The 21,116-nt window shown below is 34.0% G+C and overlaps 1 protein-coding gene across 3 annotated transcripts in view; it reads right to left on the bottom strand.

Moving 5' to 3' along the window:
- Positions 1-21,116, bottom strand: part of LOC113505367 (Kv channel-interacting protein 4-like) — a 114,607-nt gene that overhangs the window by 65,279 nt on the left and 28,212 nt on the right. Inside the window, exon 2 of one of the 3 annotated variants that reach the window (XM_026888025.1) lies at positions 16,311-16,331. The exons of the other annotated variants lie outside the window; for them this stretch is intronic. Coding sequence (XP_026743826.1) covers positions 16,311-16,331 — 21 coding nt within the window. The remainder of the gene's footprint in view (positions 1-16,310; positions 16,332-21,116) is intronic. 3 annotated transcript variants of the gene reach the window in all.

The following is a 21,116-nucleotide window of genomic DNA, read 5'->3' as shown; positions in this document are numbered from 1 at the left end:
CGCAGAATAGTAATTTTAGATTTTAGGCTAAGGCTACTAGATTATGCTTCAGAATACTTTTAACAATTCTTTTTTAATTTTAATTTGTTATTAAAAAATGTAAATTAATCCTTTGCAATTGAAAAAAGAAATAAGAGAAAAATACATGAACAAAGCATACCAGCAAGAAGTCTAGCAAAAGCGTCTCCTATAAACCTAACGAAAATACTTTTAACCTGACCGATCATTATTGTGTGGTCAGTGTGCACCGACCCTTAACGCTAATATAATAAGGGCTAACGACACTCCTTTGTGAGGTGCTATTATATTTAATAAAAATTAGTACCTTCCCCAGAAGTTGGCTTTTGTGCTAAGAATGTCATTAGATATTCTTAATACGAATACTTCAGAGGCGTTCAATGACTTCGTTAATTAGGAAACTTATTTTCCTTGTGGTGTCGTAAAAAATGACAAAATAGAAGTTGTTATAATTTTAATTAAATGTGATTATTATTCTTAAAATTATATAATTATCTTGAGTTTGAAAAATAAATTTGCGATAATGTTTTTTTCCTAGTTACTACACTAAAAGCCAAGAAGTCAAAGCCGAATTATAATTAAATAAGAGATCTTTCTTTTTAATCCATTATTTATACGGCCATAAAACAAAACTACACAAATAACTCCATTCATCTTGTCAACAAGATTGTATACCGAATAAAAAAGGTAATCAGATGGCTCAAGCTGATTACAAAATCTCGTATCACGTGATTTAAGAGATTTCAGCAACATCCTTAGAACATCGGTTTTATAGCTGTACTCCAATACGAGCACCATATAAAGCGGCATTTAGCTGCAAATACTCTGCGAAATCCTTTCCACCCAATATTTTCGTACGTTTTATTTTGGCATCTGCCAAAATTTCAAATCGAAACACGTACGTCAATTTGGGGAGTGTGTTTCCGACATGTACCGATGGCTACGATAAGGCTACGAATCCCGTGTCCCCTTACAACCACCCCGGGAATAAATCTTTGACTTGTCGACTTGAACACTCGACTTTTGAATAAAACATACTAATGTTAAGTGTTTCCAGTGTGTACGACGGAAATGTTTGAAGTCATGTTGGGATCTAGGCTGAACTGTAATCCCATAGTTTTTGGATGTTCTTTTACAAAGTGAAAAGGATTGAATGGATAAAGCAGAAAGTTTTGTCAGGCGATGGAAGTCGTATGTATGTCTGGATTAAGTAGCTTTGCGTGGATACATGCGAAATATTGGGACTGAAGTTTTACGTGACGGATTTCAAATGGATTTCGGTATCATTGGATTTTTGAAACGAAAAATTGTGTATTTTTTCACATTTTTCATTTTTCACTTTACTCCACCACTCAAAACAGACGGTTTATTTTAGTTTTATAGCTATCTTCCTCAATAATAGAAATATTACACTTCCTTAAGTAACCATTCTGTTGTAGTACAAGATTTAAACTATTTCTAATAGAGCGATATTTAGCCAGTCAACCGCAGAACTTATGAAGCAATAACGATCAAAAGCACTCACGTGTGACTGAAATAGACGTATATAACATTAGTTAGTGAGAGTGGGAAAGTGTCGAAATGCGGACGCGTCGATCGGAAGGCGAGCGGAGCGGGCGCGGAAGTGGAACAATGCGGAGAGGCTTTTGTGAGGCGATAACCACCGCGTTATAATTTACCGTACTGTAGGAGTTCGTACAAAGGTACAGTCAACCACGCAGGTTTTAGTTGCAAATTGATATTAAAAAAACTTACTCCGAAACTTTTGTAAAATCCTGTAGTCACAGGTGAAACAACAAAAAAATCAGAAGAAAAATTTTCAGTCCAAATTGTCCAGGGCCCATAGTCTGTAGTCCATTTGAATCTTCGACGGGATCTTTTCCTTTCTTTCTGTCTGTTATGTCACTTGTACATTTTCTTATACACATCAAGTGACTTTTCGATGAACCTGATGAACGTGATTGTTTAATTCTATTACCGGCTTTGAACTATTCTAGACGAACTGAGGATTTAGATAAAGCTACGTTATCGGAGAATAAAAATCTTCAAATGTTCGGGAATTACATTACTTTCCGACAAGTGATGAGCCATTGACTTGTTGTTCAGTACAGTGAATCGGTACTTATGACTTGATACACAGTTTTTTGTTCATCAGTGGTGTGGTTTGCTAACAATGAATGTTTCATGTTTTTCCGATTTCAAGTTATCCAAAAAAGTAAAGTCGATTTTCGTAATCCATTGTTACAACCGACGTGCGCTCTACCGTACATACGAGTACGTTCGCGGTTTCTTTTTGGCGTGGAGTAATTTGAAATTTTTTGCTTGGGTTTTAAAGCGTTTTTGAGTTCAGCTTCTGACGTATTGTAGTGCAAATATTGTTGCACGAGTCTGTGAAAAGGAAAAAGAATTGCAGCATATTTTTTGGGTACACATGTAAAGTGTTCATGCCCAAAACTTGAAAACGGCAGCCTATTACTGGCTATATATCCATCTGTTTGACACCAGACTGTATCTTACGAAATGTGGTATCTTGACTGTTGAAATTTTCAGAGATAATATTTACGTATTCCTTTTGCCACTATATCAAATACGTTGTCACGGTCATAATATTGATGAGCGAACATTCTCTTTGACTAATCCATTGGTCCACAATACTGTAAAGGTGATTGTAAATTTAAAAGCACCCTTTTTACAAAAGTTCTTTAACATAAACCTTAGAAAAGAAGGTGATAAAAACAATGGAAAGTATAAATTTCATTCCGAGGGTACTAAACGAGATTCAAATGGTAAATTGTGAAACCGCAATCTTAGCTGCGGATGTACTGTGTGAACGAAGCGAGAACATTTGTCCTGGCCATTTGTTTTCAACGAGCCCTATTTGTAATGAACATTTTCTTACAACCAAGTTTATTGTTGCCTCTTAAGATGCTAAAACCTCTTAATGAGATAAGGCGAAGCGATACACTTATTAAAAAGAATTAACAGAAACATTAGTTAAGCTTTAAAGTATTTACTCGAAAACCTTGAAGTCATATGCTGCTACATGTTATTTGCATTTGAATTTGAACTTTATATTTTTTACCAATAGAATTCATAACAGCATGCATCAGTTTCTGGTTGGACATAATACAGTTTAACATGGATAAAATTTCTGTACCAGAAAATCAGATACACAGGGATAATCTGGTTATGTAGATTTACCAAAGGTTCTCGTGTTGGCGTTGCGGTTCTAAGTTTCTATTTGTATACCTGACGTGCAGGTTTGATCCCAACTTTGAAAAAGGTACATTGGTAACTTTTCTGTGACTCCACTGACAAAATGTTAACGTGGATTCTGAATATTTAAATTTGAAACCACCCACCTGCAGTGAGCTAGCTTGGTGATCAATGCTCAAATCTACTCTATATGGGTAGAGGCCTACTCCCGTTAAAGGGACGTTTATTATCGTTATATATTCTAGTTAATATATTCTATTTGAATCAACAGTTAGTAATCATTTTAATATCATAAAAGTGGTACCCATCCTATTTGTGACACCGTTATAAATAACATTAGAGTATACCTGTTTTATTGCGACGACTTCAACTTAAATAAGAGTGGTGTTTTTAGCCACAATAAATATTTACGAAATAAACAAGTCGGTGTATATGTATTTATAAAATGCCTAAACTTTGTCTCTTAAATTGGACCCATTTCCGACCACTTAAGGCGCGCAAATTCCTTGCCAAGATCAACAAGGATCAACATCCACTTTTGTTAATGAAACGTGAGAACAGTTGACATTTCTTATTTTTACTCAAGTAATACATGTGGTTATATTTGACGAGGTTTTCGTCGTAGCAGCAAAGTGCTACGTATTTTCGATAACACTACTTACTTTGGTATGAAATTAAATGTAACCTTTAAAAGAATCATGAACTACTTGAATGTATAAATATTTTGCTACGAATCGGTTATTAGCTACGAATTTAGAATTTACTACGAATGTTTTGTTTGCTACGAATATCGAGTCCTCAACTAATGCTACGTTTGCTAGAATATCCTATTTGCTACGACTAAAATCTACTCTTTACTCGTATCTTATTAAATATCATGATAACAGGAATTTAATTACCGGGCACTGAGCACTTACAATCGCATCCGTCAATCTCTTTTGTTCGAACCCACTTGTTGGCGTAATTACTTTAGACAATAGATACTCTTGGTGAGACGCCATTTTTGGTAATGGATTTTGATGAGCTATTATGATTAAATTCGTTACATCATTTTGGATTACTCTCGAAGGGAAACTTATAGAAACTGTCACCTACAATTAAAGAATAGAATATCATGTGTATGTTTAAAGTCAATATTATTAAATTGTTTATTTTCGTTCAGGTCAAAAAGTATAACAAGATAACTTCTACACAAAATGGTATTAACGTCATCTTCTAACACATCTTTTATTTCAAGCCTATATTTAATTTCTTGTAACTATCCTCAATACGCACTCTTAGCGATGTGGAAGCAAGCTCTCAATTTGTCACAGACTACTTGGGCCTACCGGATAAGCTCTCAAGCCGCCCAGTTCCAATACATTACTTCAACAATCGACAAGTACTTGTCAGTTTATCCTTCGCCTATTTTCTGCCATTTTTCCGCTTTAGTAAATATTTTGGCTGACCACGGGGCATAGGAAAGTTGAGGGAAGTTCCCCAACACTGCCGTAGCTCTAAGAGTAGAGACGTCAAATTTTGTTATTCTATAGTCGGTCCGGTTTATATCGGTTGTCAAATACGTGACATATTGAAAATTATGCCTAATTCTTGAAGATATCAAAGAAATATCTAGAAGTTTGTAATTAAACATAACTTGTTACTTATCTGTGAAAGATATATACCTACCAAGATTAATCACATACGCGATCGATACTTTATCCGTGAGTGCCTAAAGTACCTCTTCCTTCTATTTTCGTATATTCCGTGGGCATAACAGAAATAGACCGAGGTCACGAGACCGTGATCCTCGTCAAAGGACCATTGGTCTGTCTAGAATATCTGTTGTAATGTCAGGAATTTCTGAAAATAATGACATAGATAAGAGAGTAAATTAGGAGATTAAGTTAAATTTAGAAACAGTTTGTTTTTTGTTTTTGATGTACTTTAATACTCATATTGATAATTAAATAAAAGAAGAACGAGATGCGTGACGGTAATTTTTTTTTCAACCCCCATAAAGAAGTTTCCTCAAAAATATATTGGGAATAATTACTAATTTCTCTCTTTGGTTACTACGTTGAATAATTTTAAATATTAAACGGCTTTACGTCTATCTTAACCAGAAAGAAACCAGATCCATTGAAACAGAAACAGCTGACTGGTATAACAAACCTTTTCATAGAAACAGCTGAACCTTTAAATCTTTAGATTTGCTTGATTTAAAACTTAGGCAGCTGAATAATTTTGAATAAAAAGATTCGACTGAATGTCTATTTAAATAAAATCGTGCTAAATTCAGCCATTTCTTGTGGAGCCATGCCAAATATGCAAACGAGGTCCATCAGATGGTTTGAAAAAACTACAATACTAGTAGAGGCTACTCTAATGTTGTGACTGCATCTACATTGTATTCATATTACCAGCTTATACCTGATTGTAACAATTGGGCAAAACATTACCAAAAAAAAATCTCATGGCATGTTTCTTACTATATACTTTTATTTTCAATATCAATTTTCCAAAGTAATATACGGTATGATATACTCATATGCCTATTATACTCCACAAATCCCTTCAATTTGATATGAACCTTAAACTCTCAATTTTAAAATACAAAGTAGTTTCTCCTTCATACTATATTTATCAAAAAGAATAACTTTCTAACTGGCAGTCCTTGGCTAGTTTAGCTATATCTTTAGAGATGCGGTGAAGCCGTTCCGAGGGATTGCATTCTATATCGCATGTTGTAAAATTGAGAAAAGCGGTTTTATTTCATACGGTTTTATATAAAATGTAGTCTCATCATTATTTTATATCGAAAGTAAAAATCCGCTGTGAGAGTAATAACTTTAACAAAGAAAATAAATATAGATTATACTGCATCAATCCTCGAAAGATTCAACGAAAATATTCATTTATTTGCATTCTTGATATGAAATCAGCAATTAAACAAAGATCGCCTTTTATCTCTTTAGGTATAAATTTCGTAATAATTACATAAGACAAATGTAATCTATGCAAAGTAACGACAATGATTAACGATAAACACAAATCTGATTTAAATTTATGGCACCAAGCAATGTAAACACAAACACCGTTGCAAGTTTCTCTATCAATAAATCTACATCGGTTCCCGTCTGATAAGAAACTATGGGTACGGGAAAGTAGCTCGTAAATCTACACAAGCGACACCTCGCATTAAACGATGGCTTACCAACTCGCAAACATTAAACAAAGAGAAACTTCCACGTAAAAACTGAATGGAATATCACTCCCGATGCAGATCATTAGCCGACAATTACTGCGAGAACTCCATCCCAAAAGACGAATGGTAGAAAGTTCATGAAGTGGGACTATTTATCAACTCAGTGCAGAAACTTGCGCATCCCTATTCTGCTTCACGCCTGTCCAGTTCACGCTTTGACCGTCCCCCAATTTATCCTTTATGGTCGAAGAGTACTGAGCAATGAATTTCACGGTCATTTGAACAGTATTAATGAGCCGAAAACGAGTTGGGTTGATAGGGAAAATCAATTGGTTTTTTAACATTTTTGAGATATTTGAAGCAAATGATTAATGGTTTTGGCTTGTGGTACGGAAATTGTTTGGAGGAAATTTTACGTGAATAACAAAACCAATTAGAGTTCTTTTTTAGATATTGTTGCTTCATAATTGCTCTGAAAATGTTAAAAGTTTTGTCAAGTTTTATTTTGAAAAAATAATACTTCAAAATAAAATGTGCTACAAAATGAAAAAACCCGTCAAGCTTCAAAAGGCATCGTCTGAAAAGGAGGTTATTATTTATTTAAACCCACAAATGGTTTCAGAATACGTCTCCTTACGAAAACCACTGAGATTTATAAAGAGCAAGTTTGAAAAGTTGCAAGATTTCGGAATCAGTGCAATAGAAAGCGATGATCCCTTCTGCGATCAGAACCCATGACAAGTTACATTTTTGCAAGCGTTAGAGCTGATTAAATAACTTCATATTTGAGACTTATATTAATTTTTGATAAGAACTTGAATTTGTTTTTTTTACTTTATCAATTGAATGCATTTGAGTAATTTTATAGTGGTAATTGTAACGTGGTGTAAGACGGACATATCGCTGTAAACTCAGCCTTACTTGAGGAGAGTAGTAGTGGTTGAGGTCACCACGCCAAAACTACTGAGCGCGGGTTCGATCAAGCATTTTTGTGATCCACGAATGCTGAGTCTTGTTGTATGTGCAGTCCCCCGCGACACAATGTTGAAACTCCTTAATGCTGGAGCAGTTTAAAAAGAAAATCAATTGTAGCTTTGATAGCTTTGATCTCATGAAAGTCTATTTGTTCTCAATTTATTTGTACAACGAAAATCTTTGAAGATTTCTTTGATTTATCGCACGTAACACGTGTGAGTATTCGCGGATATTATGGAATCTATAAATCATAAGTCAGGTGCGCTAAACTTATTGAAGGCACGGTGTTATTACGATACTTTTTGTTTAAATGTTTCAACCGAACTGCTGCAAATTGTAACTATTGAACTTGTTTAAAATTGTTTTAATGTATGTAAATTTAATTTAATGTATGTAGATGTATTTATAATAACAAAAAGCATAGATTTGGGAACACTCACTTTGAAAAATCCTATAAAACAATTTCATATATTAAACTGTTCTAAACCTTTTAAAAAAACTAGAAATATATTTTTTTGTTCTTAATAAGAATGTCAAAGTTATAACTAAATACAGAACATAATTTGAAATTAGATTAAAATACAAAAGTGTATGCTAATCGGGCAATTTAGGAGAGAAAAGAAAATTGTCTTTAAAATTGGTTTCTTTTAGTCTGAACAATCTTTGGGAAATACAAAAATAGCTATTATCGTTATCTTTGTGACTACTGTATAAAATGGTTGGCGCCGTCTGAATAACAATATACTTTGCTTTTAAAGGAAAGCTAAAAGGCCAAATAAAATTTAATAAATTTAAATTTAATATTTTTTATGAAAAGAAAACATCTTTGTTCCTTCTCTAATAGAAATCATTTTTACTTCTCCAAGTTATACTTTAGAGTAATGGGAGGACACCACAGACACAATTATACAACAGTTTATGCCAAAATGTTAATTGAATGATTACAATATTGTCTTCTTTTTTGTATGGTTGGTGTCCAAGCTGGTGTCAGAGTGGATATCATTGTGCATGTGACTTGAATGTTTGTGAAGCCCCCGCGACCCCCCCGGAGTCGTTTTAAAAATTGCTTTTTTAACGGGTTGGAATACCCGAAATAGTTTGTAATAGGTAGGAAGGGCTGTAGTAGTAGTCTTTGACGTGGTTTTATTGATAATTATGATTATAATCATTTCTCAAATTCGCTGTTTATCTTTCATCATTCTAAGGTCTGATATGATTGTCTTCAATAACTTAATACAGACTTATCAAATTTGTATGATTTTCAATTCTTTAGTAAATTTTAATTCAGATTCAGCTTTTGAATAAATCTTCACATCAGTGCCTTAATACTGACCAAGTCGATAATTTTCGTATGAAATATTCGCCGGGTATTTTATCAGCACGCAGTTGATATTAAGTCAGAATAACTCGTTACAGGTTTTTACTGAAAACAATATTTTCCAGGAATTTACATCCTTTCATGACCTACAAACAATATTATTTGTATTAATTACCTATGAGTTACTTCTACGGAATGATTAAAGTTATTTCTGTCTTTTTTATGTTTCTATCCCCAAACGGAACAATATTATTGTGTCACCGCTGTTTGTCCGTCTGTCACTAGGCGATATTTCATGATGGTTATTGCTGAACAGTTCAATTTAAACAAATGTTTTATTTCTACTGCAACTTTAACAACGGTCAAGAAACGGTTGTTACATTCAATTAAATGGGTGACAAATAATGAATTATCTAGTTACCCATCCTCAAATTAATTCTTTAATAAATGATTTAAACTTAGTGCCGCGAATCGTACTTACACTTGACCGGTTGTTGTATACCAAGTTGTAGGTAACTCTGACATACGTCTGTCAGCCAGTGAAAATAACATCGTGTGTCAACTCACATACTTTACTAGAATGGAATCTGGAACTGACTTTCTCATTTATTGTATTTAGAGGTGCAGGCAGTGCAGTTAGATTAGATTAGAATATTCTTTATTGTACACCATGGAATTACAGCAGTGATTCTTAATACATACAATGTTAGGGTACAATGGCGGTCTTATCGCTAAAAGCGATACCTTCCAGACAACCTTTACATGGACAGGAAAAATATCAGTATGTACAGAGGTTAGGCAGTTAGGCAGTCTCTCTACTAAGACTAAACTTTATTTGCCTAGCTATGCACAGACTCTTAGTAAAACAACATAGCCCGAAATAGTATTTCCAAAAAGATTTGTTTATGTACGATGTAAAGTTCAAGTTAAATCGATTTTGGAAAAATAAAATAAAATTTAAAAGTAAATTTTCGACTATATATATACGACATATTCTAACATTCATATCATAAAAGAAAAATCGTTTAGAAGAATTGTCGTAACAGAGCAGAAAACATTTAGATAGGTCCTCGCTCATACATTTGTAAGTATTAAGATAAAGGATTCTGAAGCAATCTTGGGACTGAGGCCACTTGTGTATGTGCTTCAAACATAAGACTTTCGTACGTGACCCGTCGGTAGATATTTAAATACTTGTTTTGTTAGACCACAGAAATGATCGTTCTAATCGAGTACTCGATTTTTATGTTTTTCTCTAAAACGTTACTATTTCTAGAGACATAAGTTTCAAAACACAACATTATTCCGGCAATCTCGATAAATATCATAGTAGCATCATTTAATTATGAAACATCCTCACGAAGGTTGCTAGAAAAATGAATATATTTTGTTATTTATCTAGAAGTTTTGAACGAGTTTCGAAAAAAATAATAAAATGCAATTTTATGCAAACTCATATAAATCGTACCGAGCCCTTACAAAACCACGAAGGTTCATGAACTTATATGATATTAGTTTAAGATACTTTCATAAGACGTTTTTAATTAAAACTTTGATTGCACTGTTTTACAAGTAAGAGTTTAAACAAAATAAACCGCGAGCGAGTTACTTTCAGACTGTTCGGACGCCGAGCTTCTTAATATAGTTTATATTATTTTAATTAATAGAAATATATTTACATCCATATTATTATACACTACGTTATATAACTAAAGATACTAAGGAAAAGAAAAGAAAAACATTCAAAAGAAAACACTTACCGAACTTTAGTTATAAATCTTGAAAGAACTATAAAAAGAAAAAAGTCGTTAAATATTGCAGTCATTAACTCTGTTGCTTTCAGGGAACTTCTCGGAATATTAATAATGGAATATTTCAGTTTTACTGTAGTCTATAGATCTTTGAAAAGCGACACCTTAGTCGAGGATTTTTTCTACCGCCAACTACCGAACTCATTTCTTAAATTTCTTGTCTTATGCTTCGCTTAGTCAAAGTGAAAGAACGAGTTGTATTATACGTTGCGGAAGCCAAACAGTTACGATATTATCTGAGTATGTAAGTGATAGAACACTGATGAGGTAATGCAACTCGTCCGAAATTTTAGCATCGTTTAAACGAGGCTTCATTCTATATTCTTATCTGCAAAGCCCATTTTCGATAAACATCCTTAAAGTTTTTTGAAGTCTGATACACAATACCCGCAATTATAATCTTATATTCCACAACATCGGACCGGTCAGTGAGATTTTTCGGTTGTAAATTCCACCTTATTGCTTTCACATTAGGGATGGTCTGAATGTTAAAGTGTCCACTCTACGAGAGCTTATGTACGAAGCCAGAATGGACACTTGATATGAAGAGCCTTTGCGATAGGAACTGACTGCTTACATAGCTAGTAACGATGGTGCTTTAACGATAATTCAACCTCCTCACTCGGTTATATTTTAAATTATGTTTTTTTTTAAGTTGCGGAAAGATTTTTCTTTCTGAAGGTATTAATTAACCTTCTACACTAATTTATGATCAATCATTTTGTTAATACTTTATGCTTTTATTCCATTTTGATATGAGGACTTTTGCCACGCCGTGGGAAATTTTAGCTCATAACAAGCTTTGTCAGTTTTAACAATAAAATGTAAAGATAAAATTAAAAAAAACTTAAGAACATTTTCGTTTTCAGTAGAAATAAAAATCAGCTCGGATATATTACCCGATTACACAAGAAGATAAAATATTAACACACCCAATCTCGTTCACTTTAACGGAACATGCATTATCATGATGACGACTACGGGATCGAAACAATAAATATTTAATTGAAACAAAGTAACGAAGATTAAAATAAAATACAGCTGCCTCAGTGTGCGGCAGGCTTGTGTAATTGCTATGACCTGAGCCTCTACCATGATCTCTTAAAGCGAGTGCTGGTACTGGAAGTGGTTTAAGAGCGGGACGTGGTAGCGTGCGGTATAGAGCGCTATCTCACTCACACAATGCGAACATTTTTGCTTCAAAACCTGTTGGTACACGGTACAGGCTGATTCATGGAACAAAGTAACAGAAAATCAATGACGATGTAATTGGAATCGTACGATTGCGTTATTATCATCTCATGACTGTGAATTTATTCAGGAGAGGGTTTTTTCAACACTTGTTAGTGTATTTTCTGTACCTACTAGAAACGTGGAAGTATGATAACGAAGTGATAGAATTATGTTACGTATACGTAGAAGTTAAGCGTGGGATTTACAGAAATGTCAGGATAATATTATTAGTGTTATTTTATAAAGAAGTTAAAATAAAATTGATAGTAAAATACACAGGCAGAACAAAGGTATGTTTTTCATTTTGATAGCGGTTAAATTATGGTGTACCTCTTTGACCGCAAATTAATTCTTATATACAACCTGAAATCATTTAGTTTAACTAATTTTAAATTAGTATGGCTTCCAAAATCATATTATTTTAAAGTGTTTTGCATACATTATGTTAAAATTATTTTCCATCTGCAATTTGTGTACCTGCATCATAATATATTACGATATCACATCACGTTATTATACAAAATTTTGTGAAGCTTAGTAATATTTGTTGAAGAACAATTTACTCACACGACACCTACTTGTCTCGAGACCCCGCCGCCGCATCAGCTTATGAATAAGGACTCCGGTCGCATCCTAAACTAGTCGGACGATCTCTATAAACATGCGCAAGTCGCTCTTAAACAAGCACATTATGTGTTCTTAACCTAAAGCTATAAATATCACTCAGAGACAGACACAGGCAATTTATCGCATTTGCAAGTTGCAGGTGTAAACCCCCCTAAGTTTACCTCATCCCCTTAATACACTGTTAATCACAACTTGCATGGTAGTGAACACTGGACACTTAAAGCTGCACCCTCACTCATATCGTTGACCTTTTCTAAGCATCTCTCACTGAATATAGAAAATAATATTGTTCTCAAGTGATTTAGTCTCGTAGCTGGCTAGCTTAAGCCTGGTATACAATCGCTAGGATAATTTCGGGAACTAAACGTGGACATTTGCAAATGGTTGACGTCTGTGCTATTGAAGCGATGCTGAGATTGAATCATAGATGTGGCAGTCCCGAATTTATTAAAATTATGCGACCACCAGTTTTATTATTAATATTCGGAAACTTCTACACAGCGCCATCTAGTCTCAAACTAAGCAAAGCTTGTATTATCAGTACTAGACCACTGATAAACATACTTATATATTTCTAAATACATACATAATATACACAAAATGGACTGTGGAAGTCATAGGCTGTACAATTCTATTATACAGCTAAATCTCGTCAGATTGGAAGCTGATCTCAGCTTGGGAAATGGCTAGTAAGGATCCTCTGTTTGGATCTGTGACGTCACATGCTTGTAAACTTTTGCACTTGTTCCAAAAGTTTGTCAGTATAATGTAATTTAAGATAAGCATTAATTTAGTGTCATGTGAGATGGGAAATGTTAGTCATAATTTTGCCGGGTTTCACGTAAAAAGACGCGCAAATTACGTTTTGCCGTAAGGTCCTTTGAAAGGGTCAAGTGTGGGTAATTTATCTTCGTTTACAATTGCGTGTACATATGTCTACAAAAATGTTTACTAATTATAAAATTTTGATCTAAAGGCAATGTATTTTCCACGAATACCTTGAAATTTGAATTGTCGAAATTGCAAGATAGTATTTTCTTCAATAAGCCTTTCTGGCTTCTAAAGGATTTTAAAGTTTAATTTCTCGTGTATGTGTTTCAAGATATAGACTTCATTTTGACTTATCTGTTTGTGTATTTGAGCGATTCAATCAGTGCAATTAGCGCTCGAAAAAGTGTATCTTATATACGGGCCCTGAAAATATGTGGTACAGATTTTTTAACTTTTTAAACTAGGAGGAGGGCAATTCTAAAAACAAAACCTGCTGTTTTAAGTTCGGTCACTTAATAGGATCGGTCTAAAATATATATGAACATTAGTATCGATTACTTTCGGTATTTACTTTGTTCACAAAGCGTTCTCAACTTAATCTAAAATGTCATCGCCATTAGATATAGTCTATTGTGTTATGAATGCTATTCACGCGCTATTTCTAGACTGCTATCTATGGTATTTCATGGTTCCTTCATTTTATTCTTATTTCGATTGTTTCCCAAATCTCTGACCTTTAACCTTTCGGATAGCTAGAAATTGAGAAAACATTTCTATTTTGTGTACTCATACTTACTAGTACTATTAAAGTACTAAGTCTAGGCACATCGAAACAAAAGTTCGGGTAAACTTAATAATTAAATCTTGTTATTTGGAAACAAAGGCTTAGAGTAAGTAAGGTACACAAAACCGCCTGTTGAAAACCTTACTTATTATGAAACAAGGTTCTTACCCATTTTTAAAGCTTAAGTTGTTGCGCAAGAATGAAAGAGTTTTTAAAATATTTTAAACAAAAGACGGGCAAGAAACGAGGCGACCGCTTAAACAAACTCCAAAGAAAAGTGTGAATATTTCATAAAGTTCCCGGGATTATGTTATTTTCTTACGCATCGTGTGAAGTGAAGAAAAAAAATGCTTAATAAACTGTTGGGTATGTACATTTACATTTTCGTCTACGGTCCGATGCCCAGAGGTTTTAATGAAGATGTAGAAAGCACTCTATTTCATATTTTTGCGACAACAAAGGCCGTCTTGTAATTTCCGTCTTCACGAATAGCGAACTCGTGAAAAACTGAAATTGCCTCAGATACCGGATCGTTGTGTTTTAAACTCCGTTTCAACGTCAAGTTCACAACTTTTCCCAATTTATATGATACAAGTCTCGATGTTGGGCCATTCTCAACTTTTATTAAAAATGAAAAACATTGTCAGAATTCCGAATTGAATGTCCTTGCAAACATTGTGAGGACCTTTTGATTTATGATTTCAGTTTATTTGTTTTGTTCAGTTGGGGATCAGAGTAAAGACATTTTTAGAGTTAATTTAATTTGACAATCAGTTCGAGTCATAAAATTGAAGGAAATTCAACCATCATTTCAGGAAATGGTCGACGTTTCTAGACAATGTAATTCCATGGAACTTGCCAAGTTTAATTTGTCCACGGCAGAATTCGAGTAGGTACTTGAAATTGTACTTACGAACTTCTTGAACTTAAGGGGGGATGAAGCAAGGGTCTTGATATTACAAATTTGGAAAGTCAAAAATATTTTGGAAGGTAAGAGCGCTCAGATTTTTTCTGAAATCAACACTGTTTTGAACTTTTCTTTTGATTAATTTCGATAAGCTCAACAATTATAAAACAAACCAGACGCCTTAAAACCTTCAAGCTATAATTTTAAACAGAACGCGTATTTTCAGTACAAATTTTCCAACTACATATATGTAAAGTAATTTAGAACATAATTTAACTAACAGTAATTCTGTTCATTTGAGGAATAAATTCACCCTCACATTGTTTCCAAAAACATTACCATGATTGGAATACTGGAGTAATTAAATACATACTTACCATTTGCATTTCAGTAATTTGCATATCGCGTTCGTTGAGCTGTGAAACACTATCGCTAATACAAACCACAATATTTATTTCACCAAAATGGTTATCAGTTCTATATTCATAGGTATAAAGTATAAAATGGATTGTATCAGAACTTCGGTATACTACACCATGCTTCAACAAACAATGGGTTTAGGGGTAAAAGTTCAAAAGGGATGAACAATGCTTTCTAAAAACAGTTGAAAGTCGCAATTTGTGTGATTCCGATTGTACAAATTCGGTACAACACAAATTGATTTTAGGTAAATGGGTCTATTGGATATGAGCGCCATTTGCGTTTTAAATTTACGGCCTTAATTTCGCACATATTTTAGGTACGCTATCTGTATTTGGTCAGATACACTAAAATATGCACATAATGTTAAGCCGCACACATAAATGACACTGATAAAATTGTAGTGTAAAACTTTACGTAAAATGTTGTAAAACATCTATTAAAATATTTTATGGTCTAAATCGTTCTTACTTAGTTGCAAATTGATGACACATGTTAACATGCAGTGCTGTTTTAGCCAAGTCCGGTCATATTTTCAAAAGAGCGTAAAACAATTGTCTTTCTGAGAAAGGCCAATACGCGGTCAACTCCGTCGTTTTTTTTAAAGTTGATTAGATCCTTACCCAGAAGCGTATAATGTGTCCAGAGGCATAACCATACCACGACCATTTGAAGTAATGATATCGCAATGTGGAAAAGAGACGTCGCTCTACACCGTGTATTGCGGTGTCACGCTTCCACAATCATAATAATATTACTTTTAGACATGGCGGTAGTCTCTTTTTCTGTCTCAAAAAGTTATTCTAAACCTGTCAAAATTTTGAACAGAATGTGTAACCACCATCGATTTGCAACTAAGCATAAAAGGAATAGTAATTTAGGGCAACGTTCTACAGTCTGTCTGTAATTTAAAACTACTATCAAAATGTGTGATAGTGAAACATAATCTACTAAATGGGGTCAGAATGTTCGGTGTGAAGTAAAGTAAGTGTAGATGGTTGAAATTCTACGAGTACATGCTTAGTTCGGATTCTGGAGCTTACTTTCTGACTGCGCTGTGAGACCTGGGAAATATAGCAATGCGTTAGTATTTAGGGTTAAGCTAAGTTAGTCTAGTTGTATGGTATATGTTAAGGTACAGGGGTATATACTAATTGGTGTAACTGTGAAGAATATAAGGTTTAATTTTTGTAGTTATGTGGTTATGGGATTGATAATAAGTATTGGACTTTTGGGGGTAATTAATTTTGTTACTCAACGTACTTGGCTTTCTCTGTGCACTCACTCTGTTTTGCTCGGTAAAACTGTAAATATGTTTAAAAATATTTTATGTTTCAGCTAATTCTATTTACTATTATTATGCTCACTAGGGTGTAAAAATATATCGAAGTCTACTCTATGATTCGAATTTCTTAACAGCGATCCATCATACGAAACCGTCTAACACTTTCATACTTATTTTGCTTTGCAAACCCTGTGTTTTCGACCTACGGATTGATTAAACAACGCAAAAAATCCTCCCAAAAATACTTTCATATAAAAACAAACCCGTATATTCAGACGGCGGGAACCGTGAAATATTAGGTACATCAGTCAACGAAACATCACTTACAGCGTAACACGGTTACAAGACTCGGGATAATCGTCGGCCAGTGGTGAAATATTATATAGATAACAATGAAAATAAGAAACATTGATGTATATTCGACAATCCATCATGCAGCTGGTGTCCTGCGGAATCAATAGATCAAATGTTTGTGATCCCTGTTCATTAATCATGCGGGGATATTACTGTTGGCGGGAATTAGGGTTAGATTGAATAAAGAAGTCGGGCTTATTGTTTTATGTGTTTGTTTTTTGGTTGACTCTGATTTGAAAGAGGTTTTTTAACTTAATTTTTTAATGTTGTTTTTTTTTTCAATTACGTGTACGGCTTTCTTTTTCTTGACGTTATCGAAAGTGACAAATAATAAGTGAATAAACGATTCTATTTTTTAATATTTTTCTGTGTTATATTTTCCATAATTACATAAGAAACCTTTTACATAAAAATACATAATAGTTTGGCGAGTCGAAATCCTAAAACGAATCCATCATATACTATGAGCTTAACTTTTTAGTCGAAGTTGGACTGGATTGAAAGACTAGGTTTAAGTACGTACTTAACTACAGACTTAGATCAAGTTTTTGCAGTTCATCAACGGAATCGCTGGACGATTATCGGGTTCACAAAAAGTAGGAAATTCGTACCAAGTGCCAGTTTAAAAGGAGGTATTTAACTCGGTTGCTTTAAAACTATTTGGACGTTCTTTTTCTGAACTTAAATGAATTATTAACTCAAATTCAAAGCGACTGAAGTCTGTAAGTTGTTCAGGGACCTACCGACTTCAAATACGTATGTAAATCGGCAAATATTATTTGTTCTTGACTTGCGTGCTACTTTTTACTTTCTACTTTGTAAGTCTTATAAATGGTAGATATTTCAAACAGGAAGCTACAAAAAGGAATAATACGCTAGTTTAGGATAAAGAAATTGTATATGGGCTACAATAATATTCAACTGAGAGATATTTTTTCATAGTGTTTGGTGCTAAGTTTCAAGGCCATTTTCTAAATAAAGGGAACAAGGATTTAGGTAGCCAGATCCTATTCCACCACAGATCAGGTCGTGATATGTGCTATTACGACACTTTCATAACCCTATTTGTTTATCTTTACGTATTATGTACTTCAAATTTCATTAGAATGTTACAAAACCTAACTAAGGATATTTCAGTCTAATCGTTTTAAATTCCGATAATCTTTAGAGATTTTTCTCAGAGCTTGGAAAAGTACTTTAAGATCTGATGTGGAATCAACAAGCTGAGGAAACCAAATTTTCCAAAGTGACTAGTTTGATAGTCACAAGATTGATTTGTTAGTAAATCTAGATTGACTTATGAATAAACAATTGTTGTAAATGTATCTGTACATTCTTCCGCCTGAAACTGTCCGTAGGAATGTGTGTCTTATTTGTTTGACATTAAGAGTCAACTAACGTGTTTTCCCACTGCAGTCAACATTTCTTCACGAGATTGATGAGAAACAAACGAAAGTGAATCTTATAGGCTTGACATTAAGACAGGGCTAAATCTGTTTCCATTGCAGCATGCGGTCGACTGTTCCTAACATTTCTGGGTTAGACGTTTAATGAAATATTGTTGTGGCAATACAACAGCGGTTATTGAATCTGTGGGGAGTGATTGGCACGTTCAGTGTTCCTAAATTGAATTTTAGATTTCGTATTTGAAAATATTATTTTATTTAAATTTGAGAAAAGAGTTTCGATTTGAGAATATGTTTTCTTCGAGGTTTTATTCGAATGAGTTTGAATTTATGAGCAATATTGGAGCGTGATAAAGCCTTTTTTGAATCCATCATTTTTCGTCTATTATTATATCCTTGGACAGTCAACTTATGTACATGGCTTCTTATCTATAAGTAAATTCTCCCAATCGTGATGCTTGTGGCACTATAGAAGATGTGCAGCATATCCTGTCGGAAAACACCCCGCAAATAAAATAAGATAAAAAAAAACATTCAGAAACATCAAAAGTACATTCCTAAGCAAATTTAACCTTGTCTGACCGCATATACAACATTATAGTGATATGTCAAAAAGTTTCCATGTGTAAGGCGAGGCCCTTTGTACCACAACGTGACTTATCACATTTTTCCCTTCTCCCCAAACGTTTTCCCTTTCTTGAGCTCCGATTTATGGGTGAGCCTTTAATTGAATATTTATAGTTTTTCTATAATATGGGAATGCCTAGGGGTATTGGATGAGAACGTGGTATTTTACCATTGTAGTGATTGGTATTTATTGTTTGTGGAAACCTTACATAAATAATTGATAGCTTGTGGTGGTCGCCTTGCAAGATGGAGCATATTTCTTTTATCTGGTAATATGTCGAAGTATTTTAATTGTCTGAAAACTGAATAGAGGCTGCATCCGATTTTAATAATAAGGTAAATTCATTATACCATATTGATGCAACGATTTCTTAAGCGTATTTACTTTGCTCGATTTGTTTCGGACTCAAATCCCGCGTCCTTAATCAAAGCTGACTACGAACGAACACTATTTTAACTTGAATTAATTGATTAATAACTTGACACATTACCAAACTCCTAAAAAACACCCTGATTATCAAAACGCTCGTATAAATCAAAACAAAAGGTGATTTAGATGAGGGTTTCTTCCCGCGGTCGCTGATAGTGACAGGTATAAATACCACACGTTTGAATCGGACGGACGACCCGCAATCGACGCGGCTGTTTCACGGACGTTCAAATATACGCTCGTGTCGGACGGACGTTCGGCCATTGACACGGCGACGCTCAAATATTTCACCTGGACCTGTCATTGGCAGGACGGCTGTGTAATGGACCTAAGCGTTCTGTAATGGGAGGAATATTTAGAGGTACAATAAATTATGGATAGTCTGGTTAGATGGTTTTGTGTATAATAATATGTAATGTAAATGAATTTCGTTTTATGTGCTTATATAATAATTACTTTGCACGACTCTTGAATTAATCTCTGTGGATTTTCTTATTGGTAAATAAATAAATCTGACATTAAGTATGTTTCGGTCACAAAAAACTTACTTTTACAATCAAAAATTCATCCATTTATTACATTAATAAAAGAGCAAACAAAAGAAACATGTCAATATATACTGTCAAATATTTAAACACCCTTCTTCCAAAAGTGAGTGGAATGGAGAAATATGAAGGAGTTTCGATCAAGTCGCAATATATGTACTCTTTTATTGCTCTTGAAGTTCGTAATATCCCGAATGCGGTGCCTTTAAATACAGCTAAGGGATAGTAATAAAGATGTTCTCGTATCGAGTTATGTGCTGCCTGATAAAGTTGGAGCTCAGTTTTAGATAGAGTGATAACGGCATCCCTTAGGAGTTCTGCGTTATATGAATAGGTGTATACGTTTGTGAAGGAAATTTGGTAAAGAAGCAGTGAGTGGTAATAATTACTAACATTATAAGAGAAAGTAATTTTATTTGCCATTTAGATTATTAAATCTATTCTAATAATATTTTTTTTAAATTAATCTTGATGTCTAAATAAAGGCAAAAGCTATTTCTTCACTTCATATACGCAGTCGTATTTCACGAGGTGCTGCAGTTATAGGCTGGGTTAACAAAATACATTAATACAAATATTTGTTACTTACATGAAATATAGAATGAAAAGAGCATCTCTAGCAAGAAAGACGACTTATACCAAATTAAGAAGGACTTCGCAAATAGGTATTGCCACAGCGTTCTTTATAGAATTTTCTTGTATCTTGTTTAACTTACATAATTCTGTAACATTTCCTTGCACATACATAAACGGCACCTCAAAGTATACGCTTGTTAATTCAGTCATTTAAACGGAGTGGTCGTATGCCCCGGTGATGTGTGAGCTGTCAAGACACATACACACCCTATAAACCCAAAGCGTTATGACTCCACCGACTAAGGTCAGACGAAAATAGACTTTACAGCCTTGCAATAAAGGTCAGGCAATACCAAGTTGAAAATTACGGTCGATTACCACTGTTACCCCTACTTTCACTGAACTCTAAAACTTCAGTACTACATCATACAAATCTGAAATATACCGAAAGGGTAACGAAAACAAAAAGGATAAAAGATACATCATTTCAAATTACTTGTTAACTTACGTTCAGAGTTGGTGAAAAAAACTCTTTCAAAAGATATGAATTATGGTTGGAATTATAAAAGGGAAAGATACGCCTTTAGGCACGTATCTGAGATGTCCGGAGTCGGCGTTAAATAATT

This window comes from Trichoplusia ni, chromosome 25 (assembly GCF_003590095.1).
Source record: "Trichoplusia ni isolate ovarian cell line Hi5 chromosome 25, tn1, whole genome shotgun sequence".
Lineage (NCBI taxonomy): Eukaryota > Metazoa > Arthropoda > Insecta > Lepidoptera > Noctuidae > Trichoplusia > Trichoplusia ni.
Note: the sequence above shows the minus strand (reverse complement) of the source record. Positions and strands in the feature narration are given on the sequence as shown.